At 44.1% G+C, this 21541-nt stretch overlaps 1 protein-coding gene across 1 annotated transcript in view; it reads left to right on the top strand.

The window, feature by feature from the left end:
* Positions 1 to 21541, top strand: part of NEB (nebulin) — a 210937-nt gene that overhangs the window by 125409 nt on the left and 63987 nt on the right. The window contains exons 99-112 of the mRNA XM_078865795.1: positions 214 to 321; positions 1692 to 1796; positions 3773 to 3877; positions 4813 to 4911; positions 6678 to 6782; positions 9138 to 9242; positions 11599 to 11703; positions 13354 to 13458; positions 14115 to 14219; positions 15098 to 15202; positions 16279 to 16383; positions 17416 to 17520; positions 19795 to 19899; positions 20785 to 20889. Coding sequence (XP_078721921.1) covers positions 214 to 321; positions 1692 to 1796; positions 3773 to 3877; positions 4813 to 4911; positions 6678 to 6782; positions 9138 to 9242; positions 11599 to 11703; positions 13354 to 13458; positions 14115 to 14219; positions 15098 to 15202; positions 16279 to 16383; positions 17416 to 17520; positions 19795 to 19899; positions 20785 to 20889 — 1467 coding nt within the window. The remainder of the gene's footprint in view (positions 1 to 213; positions 322 to 1691; positions 1797 to 3772; positions 3878 to 4812; positions 4912 to 6677; positions 6783 to 9137; positions 9243 to 11598; positions 11704 to 13353; positions 13459 to 14114; positions 14220 to 15097; positions 15203 to 16278; positions 16384 to 17415; positions 17521 to 19794; positions 19900 to 20784; positions 20890 to 21541) is intronic.

The following is a 21541-nucleotide window of genomic DNA, read 5'->3' as shown; positions in this document are numbered from 1 at the left end:
ATAACCAATTCCACAACAGCCACAGTTTTATTTACTGAAAATTTGAACAAAAACGGATGCATCTCTGTACAACAGCGTTAACCTCGCCAAAAGTACCACCAATCCACAATGAGAGCAAAAGCTCTAGCGTCAAAACGCCATCGCGGTCGCGTTACCAAGTGAAAATCCCGTGGGGTTCCTCCGTTACTCACCGCAGCTCCCATGTACCCACAGCTCAAGTACAAGGAGACCTACGAGAAAAACAAGGCCAAGATGTATCACCTCATCCCTGACGCGTGGTTCTTCCGCAGCGTGCAGAGGGCTGAGAATGTGCAGAATGAGGTATCGCCAAAACCCTGGCCGACTCGGGCCCCACAAACACTCCTCTCTACGCTTGCCTTTGGGATGCTCACACGCGGGATGTTGTTTGCGAAAGAATGACAGAGCCCCGTAGCTGGACGTCTTGGCGCCCTGGGGAAGGGTGCATGTGCCAGCACTGAAATATTTGAGCCATTGGTTCCTCGCCCCTCTGAGCCGTTCTCTCTCTTCGAGAGCGAGTGATAACTGTGTGTTCCAATTTGAAATTATGAATTGTAATATTAATCCATGAATCGATGCGTCAATACCATATTTTCTCGCATATAACCCGCGGGGTATACCACTTTTTACAAACAAACAAAGACCCTGCGGGGTATATGGAGGTGCGGGCTACCCCAAAAATATTTTTCACGTGTGCCATGTCATAACTCGTTTAATTTTTTCACGGTAGGACTATCCACTATGTAACACTTACCTTTGACTAAAGCACTGCTGAATAAACCACTCACACTAAAATTCCACGTGTTATCACGTTTTAAATTATTAGAATTTTTGTACAATGAAACGACAAGTTTGAAGTTGGTGCACTTTGTTTACCGTAATACTTTCAGTGGCTGTAGGGGGGTGCGAAAGTTTCAGCTGAAGCTATGGATTGCATAATGGGAAGGGCCTTAACAAGCGTCTACCAGACGCGGAATCATAATTGCTGAGTCCCTTAGGCCGCTGCCATTGGCTGAGCACTATACAGTCGCGACCATGAGCTTTGTTTCAAACTTCCAATGGCCTTGTTGCCAGGAGGCAATGGCGTTACCGTAGTGCCGCTATTGTCTGAGCAGTGCGCAATCTACCAGTGCTAAAACTGTACAGGGGTAACTACCGGTCCAGTAGCTGTAATATGATGAGGTCGAATGCTGATAAGCCTAACAGTACGCTTACTTACGGTACTTATCTACAGTTATGTGTTACTTATTTATTGGATATTTACTTTTGTTACTAATTTACTGTTTTAAGTTCACTCGTTTCCGGTTAGTTTGTTTTCTTTGTGCACGTTATGATTTTAATGTTAACAATTGATAGTGGAATGTATTACAAATGTTAATTTTGTATTAATATGATGGAATTAAGCTGCGGTAACAACGTTAAAGATATGAATTCATGCGGGGTATATGACGATGCGGACTATCTGAAATTTGTTTCACACAAAACGCTATTTTTGCGGGGTATATGCGGGAAAATACGGTACACCTCCAGTGTCTGTGGTTGTTTTATTAAAAGCGCAGCTGTTGCTGCCGTGCATCTTTTAACAGCGAGCTCGATGAACACATTGATATTTTTTTTGCTCGGTGTGTAATCCCGTTTGGTGTGATATTGATTAATGCGGTGTATCTCTCCAGCGCTTGTACCGTGAGGTTTACCACAAGAACAAAGACAAGATCCATCCATCGGCCATTACCCCTGAGCTGCGTCAAGTGAAGATCACTCAGCACGCCGTCAGTGATGTGAGTACCTTGGAGAGAGTGCCGTGCAGTCCCAGTACCACAACGCTATGTGGGGCCTCGCTTTCATACCTAACCGACATAACTTTGCCACCTCCGTCTGGGTCTGACCCAGACAGTCCGGGGATTGGCATTTGTCTTTGGGTGGCAGCAAGAATTGATTTGTACCAAGATCTAGTGGAATTGTGTTGACCTTTATCGAAGGATACTGCACAGTTTTGACAATTGACCTCGCACTGACTGAGAAATATGTCTGGGTTTGGTATACACTACACCAACAGGTTCAGTCGAGTTAACTTTAGTTTAGTTAGGGGTCTGGGTCGAACCCACGACCTCTTCTATACCAATTTAGCTTAGTTTATTTTGAAGTACCCTTTGAGCTAAGAAGCTTCATCAATAAAAAACACACCGTTTCTGTGCCAGACATAACACATTAGAGAAAAATAAATGAATAATAAAAAAGGTAAGAAATCACATCATTTAAAATATTAAATGTATCTTTTAAAAGTTTTAGCCAATTAAGGAATCCAAAAAGTGCAAGATTTTGCGTAAAAAGTACCAGTGGTAAAACACACTCAATTTTAATCCCCAATAAACATTTTAAAAAGTATAAATGCGCCATCAATCAACAACAACATTTCACCGAGCAAAACGCAGCATCGTTAAAAAAAAGAGTTGTGCAGACAAGGCACAAGAAGACCAAAGAGGTCACTTACAAGCAGACTATGTCCACACATCGTCTCTTTATTTATACAGGGTGCTTAAAAAAATGTTAACACTTCAGAGAATTTGCAACAATACCACAAAAAATGTGCCTCCGAACCCTGGAGACCAACTGGAGAAGATCCAGGCACGCGTTGACAATGATGGCGAACAAGTGGAGACTCTTTGACTTTTTGAAGCTATTAACATACATTTGTTATCATGTTACAGTGCATTATCCGTTCTTTTATCCATTAAAAACGATAGTCCCATAGAAGTGTCAACAGTGGCAGCTCGGCAGGATCTCACTGTCAAGGAGTGATTTAAAGTGACTGAGTGACCGTAGTGAATGTAGACCAGGCGAGGTAGTTAACATCTTGGCACCCCTGATCAGGACTGCACTGTCTTTACAAAAAGCTGTGAAGTATTGTTGAATGTGAAATTAGTTCTAAGCTATTTAAGATTTGCATGAGAGAAAATTCTAAATAAATGCCATATATTCGTCCACATATCATTTTTGCTGAGATATAGGTTTCAACAATTCTATCAATGTATTGTTTTATTTGAATTCAGTTGTTGATAAGTGTGTGTGTGTCCATGCATATAACTCATTACTGAAGCTTGTTTATGTGATAAAAAATAAATTGGTATGTGCAGATTTTTTTGCACAAACCATTTGGTTTGTAAGCAAGTGCGCGTGCATGCGCGTGTCGGGTAATGTGGGGAGCGGTCGTGTAGTGATTAGCACGCTGTGCTACAAACCCAGTGACCTGTATTGGACTCCTGCTCACGGCCGCCAATGCCAGTGACAATTATCTGAACCGGTCCTGGGTTCCCCTCAGGTGACTCAGCCTCAATTGAATAAGTGGTGTGATGTGTAAACATCGCCACTGGGGAGACAAATGCGGCCGGGCGTGGTGCTGACCACCCACCCCTTCGTGTGCCGTATTGGCCTTCATAGGTGCTACTCGCAAACAGCATTTGCCCCATAATAAAGGTTTTTGGGTTAGATCGCGTAAATATAAATGTGTCGTTAACACGTCACCACCCAATTAGTAAGGTTTGTCACATTAACAAAACATGTGAATTGATGTGTTGGAGAATAAACCCACAACATTTACAATTTGAGTACGACTTTTGCCCCAACAGTCTGTTAAGGCTATTGGGGTGGATCTTTTGCTTTTTGTGTCAGCTTGCAGTGTCTATGATGGTTAGCGCACCGTGCTATGATCCTTGCGTCTGCCGGCTTTCCTCTCCTGACCCCATGACCCCACCAGCTGGCGTACAAGGCAGATTATGAGCGTCTGAAGGGACACTACATCACCTTGCCGTTCTCGCCTGAGCTGCTGCACCACCGCCACGTGGGCAACATCACGAGCGATGTAAGTGAATGCAACCCAGCGCACGGCGTCACCACCACCTCCGCCACCACCACCACCACCACCGCCACCACCACCGCCACCACCGCCGCCACCATCGCCACCACCACCACCGCCGCCATCATCACCACCACTCCCACCACCGCCACCACCACCACCACCGCCGCCGCCATCATCACCACCTCTCCCACCACCACCGCCACCACCTCGTGCTGTCTGTCAGCTGATCCCCAACAATGCCCCATAAGCTATCTTCACCAAATAGTGTTCTGGAAGCCAATTGAGTTTTAAGACATATTTTGCACAGGTAACGCTGCTTTAGTAATTTTAACTAAATGTCATGTATTTTATAAATATAATGTTGGGCATTCATGTAAATTTGATCTTATCTGAAGTGCTCTGAAGATGCTTTTATTGATCTGGAGTGTGCTATATAATGGTCGATTTATTAACATACCAAACCATACACTGTACAGTATATTTTTTATATTTATTTTTATCCGAAAATTGATATGACCTGGCATTGCGTTATACACGTGCACGATTCATCATAATGAATGGCATACATCATTATTCTTCTCCTCCACTTCATTTGATCTCACAATACATTCATTACACATGCCTGGCTAAAATGTCGCTTAAACTATGATATAAAAAAAAAGTGATTGGATTGTGCAACAATTTTTTAAATGTTATTTTGCATTAGTTGAGACCTTAATTACATGCACTGTTTTTGTAACAAACAAATCCGGCACATTGATTTGTTTAGATATTCAATTCATCATCGAATAACGTGAATTATCAGTTTAACACGTGAATTATGCATGTGGAGTCACGTTGCTCCGTGCGCGTGTGTGTCTTTGCTTTTTGGGCTTTCCGCCGCATTACAGCGAATGGGAATAACTTTGGACACTTCGTTCTCTTTACCTTTCCTTCAGATTCAATACAAGGAGGACATGCAGTGGCTCAAGGGAATTAGCTGCCTGTTGCATGACACTCCTAATATGCGACATGCCAAGAAGATTGTTGCGGACAATGTAAGTCACTCCCAGTAGACATGCTCTCCTTAACCTACTGGATAAAAACATATATATCACATTTCATTGTTAAAATGACAATATGTTAGCATACGTGAATGAATGAATTGAGGGAGTGAGTCGGCAGTTTTAACCGTTGTTTAATCACGCGCAAAGTGGCAGAGTTTAGCTCAGGACAACATTGAAGGCAGTGACCAAAGTAAAAAAATGTTAAATAAAAAATAATTTTAACTGCAATGTTATTTAAAAAGTTACTTTGTAACTTCAATAGTCAAGGTGCTCTCAGTATTTTAATGCACTTTGTGAGACTCTAAAAACCATTGTTGTGCCTGGGCCAATGACAGAAAGTTCACATTTCAAAAAGAGAACACTAGTCTGCCAATAAAGAATAAATGTTCACCTGTATCTAGACTAATGTAGCTTCCTAGGTCGTAATTATTTATTTGACACATAATATAAAAAATGGGCTCATTTAATTGAGCAAGGTGGTCTGCCAATTTGAACTATCATGGCCAAACATAATTGACTGCTTATATGAATTTTTTTTTTTTGAATTTATGTTAATACTCACAACTGCACTGAGTTGAAGCAAGCCAGCAGTTCAGATTGTCTTCAGTATCCCATCTTCTCAGGGAAGAGCTTCAGAAGACGACACCACAGAAGTACTTTTGAAGCCATTCCAAAAGGGGCCCATCTTAGCCAGTGCTAGAGGATGCACAATAGAGCTGCATGGAGAGTAGTTCTCAGTTTACCTCACATGTAATATATTGCTACATGTTAGCTGTCCCATGTGGGCTTAGGCCAAATGGATTTGACATCGGTGTCCAGTTTGAGACCATCAACTTACTACGCTTGTGAATCCTAGCTTTATGCCAGGCTGTACTTGAATTCAAACCAGGCATCTCAGCGATACGCGTTAGCAGTGCTGCACAAGCTGCACAAGCACAATGAATGAAAACTCAACGTGTCCGTCAATTACAGTGCCCTAAAGAGGAACATTCATAATAAAGGTGATGTGTTGAGCAGTGCCCATTCTTCTGCTTTCCGAGTGTTTTGCTCAGTCACACCAGGAGTTGGCACTGGCTCAGATTGATGGAGGCTTTAGCCCCATAACACTCCTGGCCACCACTTGCATTGGTTGTGTTCACTGATACCTTGTGTGCCTGTATATTTGCCGTTTGTATGTTCTCCCTATGGTCGTGTGGACTTTTCTCCAGGTCCTCCGGTATTCCCCTCCACATTTAGAATCAACACACGTTTAGAGTATTTGGCTGCTATAAATGTCCACGCGACAAGCCACTTCCTTGAGCTATCATTTGTGGCCAGGTTGCTTATGAAAAAGAGCAATATAGCTCAGTTGACATTACCTGGTAAAATAAAAAAGAATAGTTCATAGTTGAATAGCCATGAAACAACTGGCTCTTCCATAAAATGTGTAATTTTAAAGTCGGCAGGTACAACGGTGTACAGTGGGCCATCATGCTTTTTCCAATCTTAAAGATTATTCATTTGTCAGATTTCTTGTGGAAAAAAAAGCACCAAATGTCTTCACTGCTCATTACTGGGCAAATCAACAACGTGATTTGTTTTTGCAATGGGGTTCATACATACTTCATGTTGAGCGGTGCTGGGTGTAAATCACTGAATTCCCATTTTAGTTTGCTGCCATACCAAATACCGTGTGTATTGCAATGTGCATTGCCCTGAGCACCATTACACCAAGTGACCCGACCTCTTCACGCCCATCCACATTGTCCCGTTCACAGTCCAACTATGGGCTGGCGGCAAAGAAAGCTCAGGAGAAGTACTCCGTGGTCCTGGATACCCCGGTGTACGTGCGAATCGTCGAGCTCAAGGATCACCTGAGCGAGGTGAGTGCTACAGTACTCTTGATGACTTCTCATCGGTGCCCGTGTTTTATAATTGTAAACTAGCCTCGGACGAAGTTGGTGGTGGTAGGACTTCTATATTAAAATCATCGACACAGCACGTACACATAGGGAGCTGTATTCAAAAGGCGCCCATGGAGTTGCCCCTACGCGCCCCATTTATCCTATCTCCAGACCTTCTCGAATGGTCTCGGCCAACTCCCTTCACTCAACGAATCCCACGTCTATCCTCTCAATCGGTCTCTATGTACGTACTGTAAGCTGAACTTCTTTCGCACCGTACGTAGCCAACCACGCTAATCGTAGGTATGGTGGAAGAACAACAAACGAAACACAAAAAGCAGTTCTAACCGACCCTCAACTCAATGAGCATTTCTAAATCCCCTTGTTTTATTGCATCAAACTCACCGTCATTCCAAAAGGGGCCCGCATTCAAATGTTAAGTCGTTGAACTTGCCGAGACCTGCGGCGTTATGCGGTTTAACAATACGATATGCCTTTCATCAGCCCTAACATATGTAAAATAATAATGATGTGCAGCCCGATGTGAATTCACTGCTGGATTTAGGCCTCCCCACACCATATCTGTTTTGGGACTTGTTTGACCACATTTCATCTCACTGGCCAATACGGTTTGGCGAAGGAGGAGCCCAAGACGGGTTCAGATATCAACGCACCACTGATGTTCGCCGTGGCGTGGAATCACACTGAGGTTTCCAGGTTCAGAGCGCACATAGTATTTTATTGTAATCGTGCATTTTTGTGTTTTGTTTTCTAAATTATAATAAACATTGTTCTACAAGAACCTTTGCAATATTTAGCCGTAGTCACTGGTTGGGAGACTCGAGAATACATTCAGACAAAAATATTTAAATTTACAATACCTTATAATAGAAAACTATAATAAGTAATATTCGTTCGTTCGTTTCTCAGTCCGCTTGTCCTGATTAGGGTCCCGGCGGCAGCATGTTGAGTAGAGCGGTCCAGACCTCCCTTTCCCTGGCGTCAGATTCTAGCTCTTCTTGGGGAATTTCCAGGCATTGCCAGGCCAGCTGAGCAACATTGTCCAGCCAGTACAAAAACAAATACCAGCACACAATTACCAGCACAGCTTACACTGCAAGCAAAATTTTGTGGGAATCAACTAAAAACGAGCATTGCTCAATGAATCCCCAGTCCTTAGTGTAGCCACATTGTGGCAACGAGCCCTTGGCTTTCCTACCATGAGCATTAGTCAAACATTGTTTGGAGATTGTGGAGATGTTTTTTGTCTGTGGGAGAATGTCTCTGCACCCTCTGACTTTGACATTCCTCCGCCTCAAAGACACTGGTGATGGAACCATCAATCGCATCAGAACATAAACAGACCGATGCACACATCTTATTCATGAGTGGAAAATTAAAAACAAGCACCAGTCATGCGACTGTAGCCATGCAACCGAAACTGGACCATATTGTAAACCACTGTAGTCTGAAACTCCTTCATTGGAAGAGGAATAACAAAACTACACAAACTCTTTTCCGAAGCCGTCTCGTCATAGGTAGCAGACCTCGACATTACCACAGATCCTGAATATATTGCCACACACAAGAATATAATAGTGAGATAGCACGTACAGTTACTTTGGAATGAGGTTAATTTATTTATTTCAATTCAAAAATATTTTTTTATTTTGTGGATGTTTCTCAGGGGACATGTATGCGTTTTAGTTTGTTGTCCTTCCCCCGCACTTCCAATTAGCATGGTTGGCTACGTATGGTGCGAAAGAAGGTCAACGTCCATATATTAAAGGCACAGCATTGTAACCCCCTCACGTAAAACTGCTGCCTGCCACATGGTGGTACACCACCTCTGTCCTCTCTCAATACTCGTTACTCTGACCACCGTTGTTTGCAGTTACACCTGGCTCCGAGCGTATAGCAAATTCTCCCTTCACATTGCCACTAAAGAAAAGAAAACCTTCTTGCGTTAGAAGGTCTCTGGCTCCATGAACCTCTCTAAGTCTCTTGTTTTTTTCTGCTCCATCGGCAATAGTTTCCTGCCGCACCACCATCTACAGGTCAATCATAGCCTCGTTTTTTACATATGACACGCACAAATAAAATAATCTAAAATATGACGCGCATTTCGTCGACGACTGCTTCATATTGCTGAAACGATTACACAGATGAATTTATTATATAAAAAAACGTAATTACTTTGTTGTATTCTATAATAGATTTATTGTCAGCCATTTTTAATGGCGGGCTCCAAGCAACCGCCCTGTTCTCAGCACCGCCTCGGTGTATCTGAATGTGTGGGTAATGTGGCTTGTTTTGTGGCTGTAACAACTGCAGGTGGCTTATCGCGCAATCGGGAATGAGGTGAAGACCAAGTTCACACCCGTGGTGGACACCCCAGCACACATGCTGGCCAAGAACTCGCAGGAAATGCAGAGCCAGGTAAGGATAGATGAGTGCACATGTGTCCAATGGTTTGAGTCCAGGTTACATTTTATTTTGTTTAACCGAGTGAGGCCTCGAGATCAGGATGAGTGTCGTGCGCGAGAGTGTGATCTGGTTCACCAAAATGACAAAAGCTAAATAAAACAAACACAAGGTATGGCAATGAAGTAAAGGAAATGGCACGTGAATGGTATCAAATGGTATTTCAGGAATGTTTGTTTCGTGTTTTTTTGTTGCATGAAACAACTTGAGTTGATCCCCCATAGCTTTTGTTGATGGCGATGACAAAGCAAGGGACAGTAGTATTTGCTTGAGTTGATTTATGCAACTGACCATTGATATTTATAACTGTAAAAATTATGTGAAAGAGTTATAACTACAGGTAATGATAAATACAGTTGGTTGATTTATTATACTTAATAAATGATGTAATCTCGGCAACTCTAAATGCTCATTACAATTAGACATTTTAACCGGTTGCTTCTGCGACACTGATAATGCAACCTAAAGCGTAATTTACCTCCCACAGTGTTATCCTGATTGTGCTATCTGCGCCAAATGACGAAACCGAATTAATTTCGAACTCGCATAGAGCAGTGAATGACGTGTTCGAAAATATTCAGAAGAAGCAAATATCACAGAATTACTTCTGAGTTCCCTTCCAGTCATCCCATATATGCACACAGCGCCATCAATTCCCCAGCCGCCCTGCTACACAGTAATGTCCTCCGAATGACAGCCAACCCGATATTTAATTCAACAATTTGCACCCGAATTCAGTAAAATTTACTGCAAAACCAAATGTGTAACGATGGCCCGACAAGTAGCACGTTCACTGCTTGTGGAAGAAGTTCACGGTTCAAATTCAGTGGCCACCTTGATTATATTATTACTGCAAGTGTATAATCCATAAACAAAAATATACGCGCTGTTCACTTCAGTGTGGACGTTCAAGATCCCGTGACGTCATTCGCGAGAGCAGTCTATTGTGTGCCGACGTTATTGTCCATATTTTCCAAATCTGAAACATTGCCCACAAATTATTCATACATGGCAGACATTGCTCCGCCTAACTGCGAAACACTTCTGCAGGACCCTCCTGTAAAAGAGTCATGAAATTCGGTGAGGCTTTCCTGTGTAAACAAAACGTAACAATAGTCGTATATAATTTGAATCAATGTTGGTGACCAGGCTAAGACCAATGACTCCATATGCTTGGAATACCCGATTAAATAACTCGTGGCTACTACAAACGTTCGAACCCAGGATCTCTGCGACCACAGCTCAGCACTGTCCCGTGAGCCACCCTGCCGCCGCTCTAGAATGCGATACAGTCTGTTCTCCTGTAACGTGTGTTGTTTTCATGAAGCGAATTGGATATCGCGTGATGAATGTATTAGGGACGCATATTTTTTTATAACGCGGATGCGAATTGGATATAGCGCGATTGAGCAAACGGAACTAAGTCGCACAAGTAGGAATAAGCCGTTGTACGCCTGCCTCGCACAAGACATTGGGATGCTGCTGGATGCTTCTAGATGCTACCCACGCGCCTTGGCCTTTGTTCAGTCTGCGTACACATCTCACGTGTTATCGCGGACTGTGCTTTACCCTGTATGATTTGTCTCGCTTTGCAATAATTATTAAAGAACACGTAAAAATCAACAATGGTCTAACATATTGTCAGAAAAAAATGTCAGTCATGTTGGTGTTTTCTAAATCTCCTACCCTCCAACCCCTTAGTTCCCATTCAATCAATGGTGGTTTGATAACGCGATTTTTTCCACAACGCGGTGTTCTTCAGGAACACAACTACCGCGTTAAAAGGAGAAAAGACTGCATAGGTATCCCCTTATACTGTGAAAAAACAAGTTAATGACATGCATAGAGGTCGCCATCTCCTGGTTTGCCAAGGTATCGCAGTACAGCAAGTTATTTAATTCCATGCTATTCCATCTGTAATCGGAGGCCCGAGCACATGAGGGTTTACTCAGCCGACTCAGACGTCCACCAACATGTATAAACACTCATTAATGGAGTTGGCCAAACACCCAAATATAGGGCCACAGAGCTTTGGCAATTGTTGCCACCGGTTCCGGCTGCCTTCCCGCATGTCTGTGGTTTTACACGTCTCTGAATAATTATCTCTCTCTCTCTGTGAGAGTTAAATAAAACTATATCATCATTATTATTATTACGCCGCTTTATGCAATCCTGTCTACATCGTGTTGTACGCGTGCGATAACGGGGCGGATGTCATTCTTCGCGGCGGTGTTTGAGTGTGCTTTTTTGTACACTGCGGGACCTGTGTGAAGCGGGCTCTCTCTGTGTGTGTGTGTGGTGGTTTCCGTAGTACCTGTACAAGGAGACGGCCCACCGTGAGCTGCCCCACATCCACTCGGTGGTGGACACCCCGCTGCTGAAGCACGCCAAGAGCGTCAAGCACCTCAACAGCGACGTGAGGGCACCTTGCTTGCGCGCGCTCGTGTTACCCGTGTGCTGCTTACGTGCACGTGCGCAAACGCATGCACGCTTGGCTCCCATCGGAAGGGCAGAAGGGGGTCAGAAGCGTGGATGAAATAATGACTCATTAATAATTTTGCCATGGCCGTTGCTTGACACGTGCCATTAACACCCAGTCCACATGAAATGTTGGGCCAGACGTTCCAGCCGCATACCGATGTTGGCCCAACGTTGGTGTGGTTACGGGGCACGTGTTGATTAATTTAATTCATATCATTTTCATGGGGACGTATACAAACCCAAGAATGCATGCTACAGGAGTCATTAGTCAGCGAGCATGATCACCCTCTCTGTGGTTTTTTATCCGTTCGGCAAACTGAGCAAAACAGTTTGAAACCGTTTTTTTTATAGTATCAGATCCGTATTGCATTTGTAACGGCTCCGGAGCCACATGCTGCTCTTTAAGGACTGCTTCATGACTTTGTTCATATCTTGAAATGTTGTGGTTTTTTTCTTGTTATCTTTGTTTACGACCCCTGTTCTAGCGTATGGCAAGTATGTGTAAAGTATACGTCCAGATTTAAGTTTGTGAGACACGTGATGATGGCTTCTAGAGTGGTGCAACTAATGATTTCCAGTCCACCGGGCGTGGAGTGCAGTCGTTTGCGATGTGGTCCGTTGTTTCGTTCCGGTGGCCGCAGTCGCTGCACTTGAATACATTTCCTGCTTGTGGAAGAGGCGCTCGTAGTGACCGCTCATTGATCGGAAGCAGTTGATAATGGAGCCACCACAGTAATCTTGGCAGAGCAAAGCCATGCGGAGCAGTAGCAGGGCCCTCCATAAGTCTTTTGTTTGGATGCTTGGAAGCAGAACTCATTCAGTTGTCTCACATGGCGATCCCATATTGGTTTCTGGGATCTCAGACGAGTTCGTGGAGGGTCGAGCAACTGGTCTTGGTGACTCCGAATCAACTGCTCTAACCCAGCGGGTTCTCGGCGTGTGGTCCCCGGTACCACCTGTGTGGTCTGTGACAGGCTGTGATGCAAAGCAAATTTACCAGGACAATAATAACAACGTTTATACCTTTTGTTTCGGACATTAATTTATATTTAACTCATGATATTTCATTTTTAAATGAAGTTAAGTAAACTACCCTGATTAAACAACCCTAAGCCTAAGATTTAAATGGCTCCCCTAGAAAAAAAATTATAGCTGCGTTTAAGAAAATAAATTATGTTCCAGTGATATGAATCATTTCGTATGATTGGTATTCAGATAGAAAAGTGAATGCGTTTTGTCACCAGGGTTGAGGGGGCTGGGTGGTCCATGGAAATCGACTATGTGGTCTATAGGCCAAACAAGTTTGGGAAACACCATTCTAACCATAGCAACACCTCACACCTTACACAAATGTCAAGTGGTCTTATGCCCCATAATATAGGTTTTTTTTAGTTATATCGCGTAAATATAAATGTGTCGTTCAACCCGCCACCACCTGACACAGCCAATTAGTAAGGTTTGTCATGTAAACAGAACATGCCAATTCGTTACTAATACAGCACACCCGTGTGTTGGAGAGCAAATCCACAAAATTTAAAATCTCATGCCGTTGCGTGTTATTTATCCCCCGTCCGGATGGATGCAGATTGTGTACCAGCACGAGTATAATCAAAACAAAGCCAAGTACACGCTCGTCCCAGACTCGCCCTTCCACAAGATCTCCAAGAAGGCCTACGAGAATGCGAGCGATGTACGTGCCACAAGCCTCATGCCGTTTCACTTCCGCAGGCACAACAAGAGATGACTGTTGCGACTCACCATGGATACTCAACAGATGATGATGATGAAAAATTTGAATATGTTTTACCATAGATATCAACAGATGATAACACTTTAAAATCTGTGGAAACTGGAGCACCATTATACATGTATATGACATATATATACCTCAGGAAATACTATGTTAGATTTAGCTGTTTCCCAATTTTTGTTACAATATTTTATATGTTGATCAATATTAGTCACACTTAACATTGCACATAACCTAATATGACCGGTCTCATGAACAAACATGATGTAAATATGTCATCGTGATTTTAATCACACGATGACACGATGGTAAAATGTGATTTTCTTGAACTGCAATATAAATATTTACGACATGGGGAATTGTCTTAACCACTGAAATAAAGTTTCTTATAAAGTGAACAGTGAAATCAAGAGGTGAATGATTAAATTCTAATTTAGTAAACGCTTAAAAAATTGTTATGAATAGAGTAGTGGTGGCGTGAGTGAAGGATATTTGAGGAAATGTAGACCTTTATGAAGCTGGGACGTGCAGCCTCGTATTAGCCTGCCAGTGTATTTTTTGACGAACCGCAATGTTGTGTTTATTTACCACGACAGCTGTGCTACAAGGAGGCCTACCAGCACCTGCGCGGGAAGTACCACACCGTGAAGGACGCTCGCGACATCGTGCACCACCGCAAAGTCACCGACAAGATCAGTGACGTGAGCGCCGTCGTTACACAAACTCCCCGCACCTCCCATTAGCGCGGTTGGCTATGTACAGTGCGAAAGAAGTTCACCATATATGCATACGCGGTTATTTATCATTGCCCGACATTCATCAACCGCCTCCTACGTTCGTTCATCGCAAAATTGCGGAACGCTGAATGGTGGTTCGGTGAAATGAAAGTGTTTAAAATGTCTACACCAGGGGGCACTCATTATACATCGATAAGCTTGGTGAGAAATAATTGAGACGCCTATTTAAGTATTCGCCAATGTTCCTTTTGTCTGATTTTGGCAAAAGCTTGCCGATTTCTTCACCGCCAATAAATATAATTAGACAACTCGCCAAGGTGATGGGTTTCCGCCATTTCACGAAGATGCGAAGCTGGACATTACATTAATCCCATTTCTTCAGTGCATGGGTTTGCGTGATGTTTTTTGTACGTGAAAGGAAATTTAAAAAGTATTTTTCAGAACATAACATTGGTGCAGCATGCATGTGTGTGTGTCCATGTGTTTGGTAGATCAGTGGTGAAATAGTTAGTGCACTGCTTTTTTAGAACCCAGTGGCCTGAATTTGATTCCCGGGCCCAGCTAATAGTGGCAATTATCTGCACCAGTCCTTGGCCTCCCTTTGGTTGAATTAACTTCAATTGAGTACCTCCTCGTGTGATGTACAAACATCAGTACCACGTAGACAGACGTGGTCAGGCGTGCTGCTGGCCACACTCACCCCTCGTGCGCCAAACTGGTCCCAATGTGCGCTCGCCAACAACACTTGTGACAACAATCTGTAAAGCTGTAGATTGTACCCTCGGCTGCCAAATGAGTTGTTCGTATGTGTCCTCTGCTATGCATCGTGTGTCCCTGTGCAGGTCAAATACAAGCAGAAGTACATGAATCAATTAGGCATCTGGCATGCCATCCCGGACCGCCCAGACTACTTCCACCACCGCCTGGTTACGGAGCTCGTGAGCGACGTACGTGGTGCACCACATGGACCCTGCTGTCTCGGCACCAGAACCTAACACTTACTCCTACTACGATTTTTATTTTACCAGGTCATGCGCACTGAGCTATATATCTCTTTTTCAGAAGAGACCTGGTCATAAATGATAGCTCAACGAAGTGGCTTATCATCATGTGGAAATTTATAGCAGCCAAATACTCTAAACCCATTTATGTTGATTCTAAATGTGGAGGAAAAAGCCACGTGACCACGGGGAAAGAGACATTCAAACTCCAAATATACAAGCGTCATGGTCGGGATTGACCCACCACCTCCTGTATACCAGGCGAGGTAGTTAACATCTCGCCAATGTGGCGCCCACTTGGGTCAGCGACGTGGCCCAGCCTGAGCGCATTCGCCACTTGTTACAAAGCTTGTGCAGATTGAATCCAAGCAGACCATCCTGGCTATTACTGCGGGCGTATGGACGTTAAATATCCCTCGATGTTATTCGAAACGAAGAGGCCATTATGTGCCCGGCGTCGTGGTTTATTTTTTCCATTTTCAAAAAATTCCCCAATCGGGGTTACATACAGCAACAATCTGATCCAAGTCGCTTATCACGTGTGCTCTGAGATGCTCATGGAGCCTGACTACAAAATAAACCAAGAACAGAACTACATTTATACATCCGGGACAGTAAAACATTTGATAAAGTCACACTCGTTCCACAATCAGATCTTTTTAAGTACATTTTCTTTTTTTTGGTAACTTCATTTTTATGGGAAAGGATCAAAAGAATGATCTCGATATATGTACGTTAATGGGTGAAGGTTAAGGCGCAGCCTTGCAATATCTTGCTTGCTCCACTGCTGACGGCAGGGACTCCACAAGAGGGAGCTCTAGAGGTCACCTCTTCCACACTGTACATGGATATACGTAACGGTGTGCAAAATTTCAAGCCGACATTCCAAATTATTGCGTCAGAAAACTGTAACCTTTGATGTCCAGTTGCGAGAGGGCTTTTTGTTTAATAAAATCCCCCGCACCACAATGGCGCGCCTGGGCTCGCCGAGTTAGTCTCACTCCACGCTCAATCCCCTGCAGGTGAAGTACAAGGAGGACCTCACCTGGCTGAAGGGCATCGGCAGCTACGCCTACGACACTCCGGACCTCACGCACGCCAAGCAGAACCGAGTCCTCTACAGCCATGTGAGTGAGCACTCGAGGTCTGGTCGCCCCCCCCCCCCCGCCGTGCCCATGCGGAGTGCGATACTCGGAGCCGCGCTGAGCTCCCAGATGAAGAAGCTACTGCGTGGAAGCCGGCGTAGTGCCGCTCGTCGTGGCCGGGGAACGTCGACGAAAGACGACGTTACACGTGCCGCAGTGGCCCAGTTGGCGTCTTTAAGCATCGCCGGCCTGGCACGGCGCCCCCCCTCCTCCTCCGACCACTTTGCGCTGTATTCAGAGCAGTGTGGCGCATGTCGGTCGTACAGAAATATACCACATCAACGAGTGTTAGCCATTTGTTATGACAACAAGAATTAGAACACGGTAGTCTAGTGTTGTGCATGGTCCATCCACCTATACGCATGTGAATGCTGGACAGTTACAAAGTCCCTACAAAGCAAATTAGAAGCAACAGAATGCGTTTTTTTTTAAAGGATGTTAAAAATGTTAAAAATGTCACAGACAGACAAGATGAGTAACAAATTTGTTCAGGATAGCAGGGTACAAAAAGCATATTAATAAGAATAATTGTAGAAAGGCAGAGTTATATATCTAGGACATTTCATGAGAAAACAAGAAACAATACATTGTTTTGAAAGGGAAATTACAAGTACCACATGAAGCCGTGGAAGATAACAAATTAAGTTGCGTAAGTAATTTAAACACCTGGATGCATCTGGGAGAATCTACTGAAAAACTCTTGAGCCATGGACGGAGTTAAATGGAAGGAAGGCCATGATCGCCGCCGATGTCTTTGAGAAAGGACGCGGCACGCAGAGAGAGAGAGAGAGAGAAAGGGCTCCAGGAGCTGCAATGGGTCAAATTAAAAGGAAGATACAACCGCAAAAGCAAATAGCTTTTACCTCATTGTCAAAGTCCACAACTTCTGCTCACATGAGCACAGCTCCGCTTTGCAGCCCTGCTACCGACGCACCTCCGATCAGCACGATTGGCTACGTATGGTGCGAAAGAGGTTCGACACACACACAAACGTACGTACCTTGTGCATTGCAGGTGAAGTACACGAAGCCGTTCGAGGCAATGCGTGATAAGTTCAAGTACTCCTCCAACTCGCCGGCCTTCAGGCTCGCCAAGCACGCTGGCGATCTCATCAACATGGTCAGTGTGCCTCACAGTTTTGATTGATACGTTTGTGTGTGTGTGTGTGTATAAATATGTGTAAGTGTGTATGTAGAGGCAAAGGCGGCCGGGGGTGATGCTGGCCACCCACCCCCCAGTGTGCTGTGTCGGCCTTCATAGGTCCTCATGAACAGTACGTGCCCCAACAGTCTTTCAGTGCGATATGGAGCATCGTTGCCTTTGTGTTTGAGTGCATGTATAGCGTGGGAAGCGGTGGCGCAGTGGTAAGCACTCTGCGCTACAAACCCAGTGACCCGAGTTCGATAATTATCGCTCATGGCCGCCCAACACCAGTGGTGAATATTTTAACCGGTCCTGGGCCTCCCCGAGGTCAACTCAGCCTCAAATGAGTACGGTACCTGGTGCGGTGTGTAAATATCGCTACTAGGAAGACAAAAGCGGCCGGGTGTGGTTTTGGCCAAGCACCCCCTCGTGTGCCGTGCCGGCCTTCATAGGTGCTACTCGCTAACAGCCCAACAAGTCTCTTATGGTTATAGTAGGTCAATGCATTACAGGTGTATGCTAAGCATCAATACATTAACTTTGGTGTGAAAGCATATTCAGGACCGTAGCAGCATTCTGCACGTTTGGAGCTGTGTGTTATGTATTATTGCTGGGGTTTGTTGCCCCCATGGGGAAAGGAAAAAGTCTTTGCTTCGGTGAGGATGTCCTTGGTGTGTGGCGAACACGTTTGTACGGTGAAAAAATGTGAAGCGTCTCGTGAATATAACTCATTCAATTGAGATCTGTTAATTTTTGAGTGTATAAAACGCACGTGACGTGATTGATGGTTTCCCTCAACAGTCGTGGAACCACCTGTATTATTTTAGATAGATTAAGATAGATAGATTTTAATTATTTCAGTAGGAAGGGCTCAATAAGCTCGATGTCATTGACCCAATAAGCTCAAAGTCATGCGATAGTGCAGATTTTGTACAGTACAGATCTTTGTTAGAGTCATGGATACATGGGTCGCAATCCAAACCGCAAGTATTGGTATCTTCTTTACATTATTTAGCTTTTAGTTTAATCTGTTTTACTTTGCCCATTGCTTATTATTCAAGTTTAATATTTATATTTGTGTTTACACGTCACGTTTTAATGCCTTTCCTTTTTCTTAGCTGCAGAAGCATAATGAAAAATGACAGATGCTTGTGAAGCAGATGATGAACGCAGATACTTATATACGAGTTAGCTAATAAATAATAATAAACGTGTTATTATCCCACTGAAGTGGGCCAAGTTTGTTTCCCCACAGGTACCGAGCTGTCAGACGTCCGGTCCCGTGTTTTCTAGAACTCGTGACTCCCAGCAGCTGAGAGGAGCGTGAGTGTAAGGCCGTTTTTAAACCATGCTCTCAGAACGAGTCAAAGGATCAAGTAGATTTTTTTTTAAGCATTAAAGAAACAGAAATCACACGAAGTTCGATTGGACTAATTCCCATTATTGCTTGAGAGATCGCAGAGACCCATTGTGGTTCATATGCATTGTCCTGCTGGGAGGAAAGTTCGTTACGAGGAAAGGTCTGTTGGTCTTTTTATATAGCCTTTTACGTCTCCATTATGGCCTGTTTTGTCATTCGGGAAGGACATTTTATTCGTTCTTGAGCTGGGATGCATTTTTCTTCGTGAAGGTTTCTATGAGGTAACCGTAAACAAAGGATTTGACAGGCTTAGTGTGGTAAAAAAAAATCTAGAAAGGCACCATGATGCATACTCATCTCCTCTGCAGAATTTGGCAACACTGTAGATTGTGAGATTTAACGTTGACCCGCTTCTCACCTGGTATTAATCCGTTGGGCGGCCGGTGAAAACTCGCATAATGGTAGACAGCCTTGAGCAAGACGCAACGTGTGCCTTTGGTTAACAAATGCTGGGCAAATGTACGAGGCATGATGGTGTTTTTATGTTGGTATTCATTTTATAAAGGCACTTTGTGGTCCATAGGCATATGTTCCCGTAACATAATTACACGTGTCCGGATAAAGCTGTTTGGTTCGAATGATGGTGCCCATCTTACTTTTTTATGGTCAAGACATTCATTTGCAGGGCCATTTTTATAAGAGCTCAGAAAAGTTTTAAGATGTGATAGAGACATGCAGGTTGACCTCCAGTCTACCTCGTCATGCTTAGATATTATACCAGGCATCGAGCCTTCGTGTGGCTGTCTGTACGCGTTACATATGAGGTGCTAAATGTGAAATGCTTTTGTGCCAGTTGTGCTGAATCTTCTGACATGTTGGAATGGTTACAGAAAGCTTACCATGCCACTTATGAGAAAGAAAAGTATAAGTACCATACAGTGTTGGAGGAACCTAGACATCTTCTGAACAAAGACATGAAGGAGCAGTACAGCCAGGTAAAGTGCGGGCTCCTCCGCAGAGCATGCAGTGTTGCATGGCATCCATTTCTCCATTACCGTGGGGAATTGCGTTGCCATGCGCATCGCCACGGCGATGCCGCATCTGTCTTTGTCTATGATGCGATTCATGATGCTGCAAACGCCGGGCTCTCGAGCATCATGCGCAAAATTGTGGTGTCGCGATTGTCCACCTGGACAATGCTGTCTCACATGGGGCATTTGTGGCTGACAACTCCAGATGGCTTTACGTACACCCCGCGGTTCTCATTCATTCAGTCGTTCATCGGTCACGTTTGTAGCATGCACAAATTTAACCTGAAAAGGACGTTTAGAGGCACGTGACGAAATCTTTCAGTGACACCTGTGAATTAGTTTCAGTAAGGTGCTGCACGTGACCAATATTTGACCACTCTCAAAGGTCCTGAGCTATTAGACATATTACATTTTTAATCATAATCTCTTGAGAAAAAATGTCCTTTGTAACATCTTTTCACAGTATTAAGTTGCTACGTGACATATAATATAATGTCAGTATTTCCATCAAGACCACACAGAAATTACGATGAAATATGGCCAATTTGACCAGCCCGGGCACATATCAGCCTGGGAATATGTCTATTTATGATGAACAATAAAACAATTGCAATACAGTTGTTAAAAGCCTTCCAGAGTCCCAGCCAAAGTGACCTCATGTGTAGTTGGTTTTCCAAGTGTGTTGCGTGTGACTCGACTGTGCCCCATCCCTTCCCGCACGCACACACATGTACACGCACACACATGTACACGCACACATTACGTACACGCACACGCACGTACACACACCACGTGTACACGCATACACACGCACATGCACCACGTCGGCTTCACGGCCAACGCTCGCAGCGAGAGTACAAGGCCACCGCGACGGAAGGCCTGCACCACGGCTGCAATGAGGCTCACCGGCCCGACATTCGACAGGCCAAGTATGCCGATTTTCTGACGAATAAGGTATGGCCAGCACCTGTTACCCACAATCCCATCCTCGCCCATCCAACCTGCTGAGAAGTGTCAGAGGCAAACCCACCAAGCAGCTGGCTCCTGGTTTGTCCGATATGCACGATTAATTGTGACTAACTGCATACAAACCCCACCCTTGCTCCACGCGTCACATTAAATGCCACCAGCCTTGCTACCTGTCATCGGACGACCTGCTTCCCACTCCGGCTCGGCAGCTCACCAAAGCATTTATAAACTGGCCTAACGCCGCACCTGCGTGATCATTTGCCAATCCAGGCACAATTACACAGCGGATAATGCTACTTAGCAATGGAGAGGTATAATAGCAGCGTTATAGCCGTTGAGTATTATTGAGCACTCCGACCACATTGCTGTAAATGCAACAGATCAGATACGCAGTGAATTATGGGAAAGTATGTTAGAAACACCCAAGTTACTGCTGTCAAAAATTACGTTCTGTCAAATTAATGAATCGCATGAACATTTCGAAGAAAAAACGCATTACGATATATAAAATACTGTATTTACATAAACAAATGCCGACAGTGGGGCATGCATAAAATATATTATTCCTCAGGATATATAATAGTTGATATCGAGGTAATACAATATATATTGTCTACCTCTAGATCTATAACAATAA

Source organism: Lampetra fluviatilis, chromosome 21 (genome assembly GCF_964198595.1).
Source record: "Lampetra fluviatilis chromosome 21, kcLamFluv1.1, whole genome shotgun sequence".
In the NCBI taxonomy this organism is placed as follows: domain Eukaryota; kingdom Metazoa; phylum Chordata; class Hyperoartia; order Petromyzontiformes; family Petromyzontidae; genus Lampetra; species Lampetra fluviatilis.
This window is presented reverse-complemented; position numbering and strand designations above follow the sequence as displayed.